Source organism: Sinocyclocheilus rhinocerous, unplaced genomic scaffold (assembly GCF_001515625.1).
Source record: "Sinocyclocheilus rhinocerous isolate Xijiao unplaced genomic scaffold, SAMN03320098_v1.1 scaffold532, whole genome shotgun sequence".
Classification (NCBI taxonomy): Eukaryota; Metazoa; Chordata; class Actinopteri; order Cypriniformes; family Cyprinidae; genus Sinocyclocheilus; species Sinocyclocheilus rhinocerous.
The window spans coordinates 1,138,689-1,140,814 of NW_015642820.1; the positions used below are offsets into that span (position 1 = coordinate 1,138,689).

At 37.0% G+C, this 2,126-nt stretch overlaps 1 protein-coding gene across 3 annotated transcripts in view; it reads left to right on the top strand.

Annotated features, from left to right (window-relative positions):
- Positions 1-2,126, top strand: part of LOC107756624 (coiled-coil domain-containing protein 50-like) — a 32,604-nt gene that overhangs the window by 24,521 nt on the left and 5,957 nt on the right. For 2 of the 3 annotated variants that reach the window (XM_016573805.1, XM_016573807.1), the window contains exons 6-9: positions 1,052-1,154; positions 1,236-1,321; positions 1,462-1,524; positions 1,739-1,855. In XM_016573805.1, coding sequence (XP_016429291.1) covers positions 1,052-1,154; positions 1,236-1,321; positions 1,462-1,524; positions 1,739-1,855 — 369 coding nt within the window. The remainder of the gene's footprint in view (positions 1-1,051; positions 1,155-1,235; positions 1,322-1,461; positions 1,525-1,738; positions 1,856-2,126) is intronic. The other variant, XM_016573806.1, reaches the window with a different exon arrangement.

Genomic DNA, 2,126 nt, shown 5'->3' on the forward strand with positions numbered 1-2,126 from the left:
AACCCAAAAGTTGGGTTAGTCCATATTTGACCCAAAGTTGGGTTGAAACAACCCAACATTTTTTAGAGTGTATGGAAGCCCTCCAAATAAAATAAAAAGTAAAAAATATAATTGCAAGGTTATATTTCACAATTCAGACTTTTTTCTTGCAATTCTGAGGGGAAAAGTTAGTACTGTGAGACAAAAAATATCTAAATTGTGAGTTATAAACTGACAATTGTTACACTCTAAAAAAATGCTGGGTTGTTTCAACCCAACTTTGGGTCAAATATGGACTAACCCAGCTGTTGGGTTACATTTTTACATTCAATTTTTAACCCAAAAGTTGGGTTAGTCCATATTTGACCCAAAGTTGGGTTGAAACAACCCAGCATTTTTTAGAGTGTAGAACTCAGGTCTGCTACTCAAACTTTTCTGAGAAGAAAAATCAGAATTGTGAGATAAAAAATTCAAAAGTACGTTTTTTAAGTTTCAGTTATGATTTTTATGAAGCTTGTTTCCGCCATGGGATAAAAATAAAGTATATAATTGAGACTTTTTATCTCACAATTCTAAATTTTTTCCCTTACAGTTCTGAGAAACAGTCAAAACTGACAGATATCATTTTAGAATTGCATTTCTGAGAAGAAAAGTCTGAATAATGAGATAAAAATCTGCAATTGCCTGTTTATTTTTATTCGTTTTTATTCATTATGTGGAAACTAGCTTCTGTTGAAATAACTGTACAGTATTACCAGTATATCCCTGGTTTTATTTTAAATGATTTGTAAACATTACTTTGAAAAAAATAAATGCAAAACGTAACAGCTGTCCATTTCAGCTGATGCCACCAAGCTTTCTTATGAACTTTTTGCAATCCAATCAATTTCCAATAAATGAATCCAAGTTCCTGCTTACATTTATTTCAGACTCAGTTGTAAATATGTCACATTATGGATGTGTTGTATGTTTTTTTCTGTTGATCTTAACAGTTATGGTTATACTGGACTGTTAAAACACATGCATCGGTCAGTTTATTACTGTATATGTGTGTGAATCGTTTTCTCAACAGGAAATCGCTAAACAGCTACAGGAAGAAGAAGAAATGGAGATGAGACGGCAGAGGGTTGCTGCTGGTTACAATGACACTGACTGTGTTTCTCCACTCTGTGAAGGTAACTGTTTTTTCTCACAAATGCTTGATGTGAATGCAAGCATCTCATGTTGCACAACTGGTTTTGGTCTCCCTCCGTCAGGTTTGGGAGTCTGGGAGCAGGTGCTTCAGGACGCTGAGCTGGCCCGTAGACTTCAGGAGGAAGAGGATACGCTGCCTCACAGAGAGGTATGTTTGCTACTCGACCTGAGTCTGGATTATGGACCAGGATGGGGTTAGTTTTTCTATAACTTCAGGTTTGTGTAGAGTTTGGGACCAGTATTATTTAACAACATTAGTAGTATTCATTATCATGTCTTTTTGTTCAGCAGTTTCCTCAGAGCTCTGGATCAGAGGTGGATTTCATTGCGGCCCAAGTAGCTCAAGATGAGGTAGAAACATCATCAGGATAACTGGACTGATAAATTGATAAACAGATTGATACCAATTGTAATAAACAGCTCCATATTTTCATTTAGTGGAGATAGAACTTAAATACATCAAAAGTTTAAACTATCACTTCTTGATTCTCAAACGGTTAAGTAAATATCGGCTGTGATGATGCCACAAAACTCTGTAACTCCTCTGTACATCAATGCTCGTCAGGAGATCGCCCACTATATGCAGCGCCATCAGAGAAGAGTCAAAAACCGGCCACAAGACCTAGAGATCCAGACCAGACCTCCTGAACCAAGAGATGAAGGAAACACCACAACCAGGAAGGTCTGAATCAACCTCATTCACTTTACACATAAAAAAATGTTAAAGGGTTTGTTCACCCAAAAATGAAAATTCTGTCATTAATTACTCACCCTCATGTCGTTCCAAACCCGTAAGACCTCCGTTCATCTTCAGAACACAAATTAAGATATTTTTGATGAAATCTGAGAGCTCTCTGACCCTCCCATAGACAGCAAGTGTCCTTACACGATCAAGGTCCAGAAACGTAGCAAGGAGATCGGTAAAATAATCCATGTGACATCAGCGGTTCAAC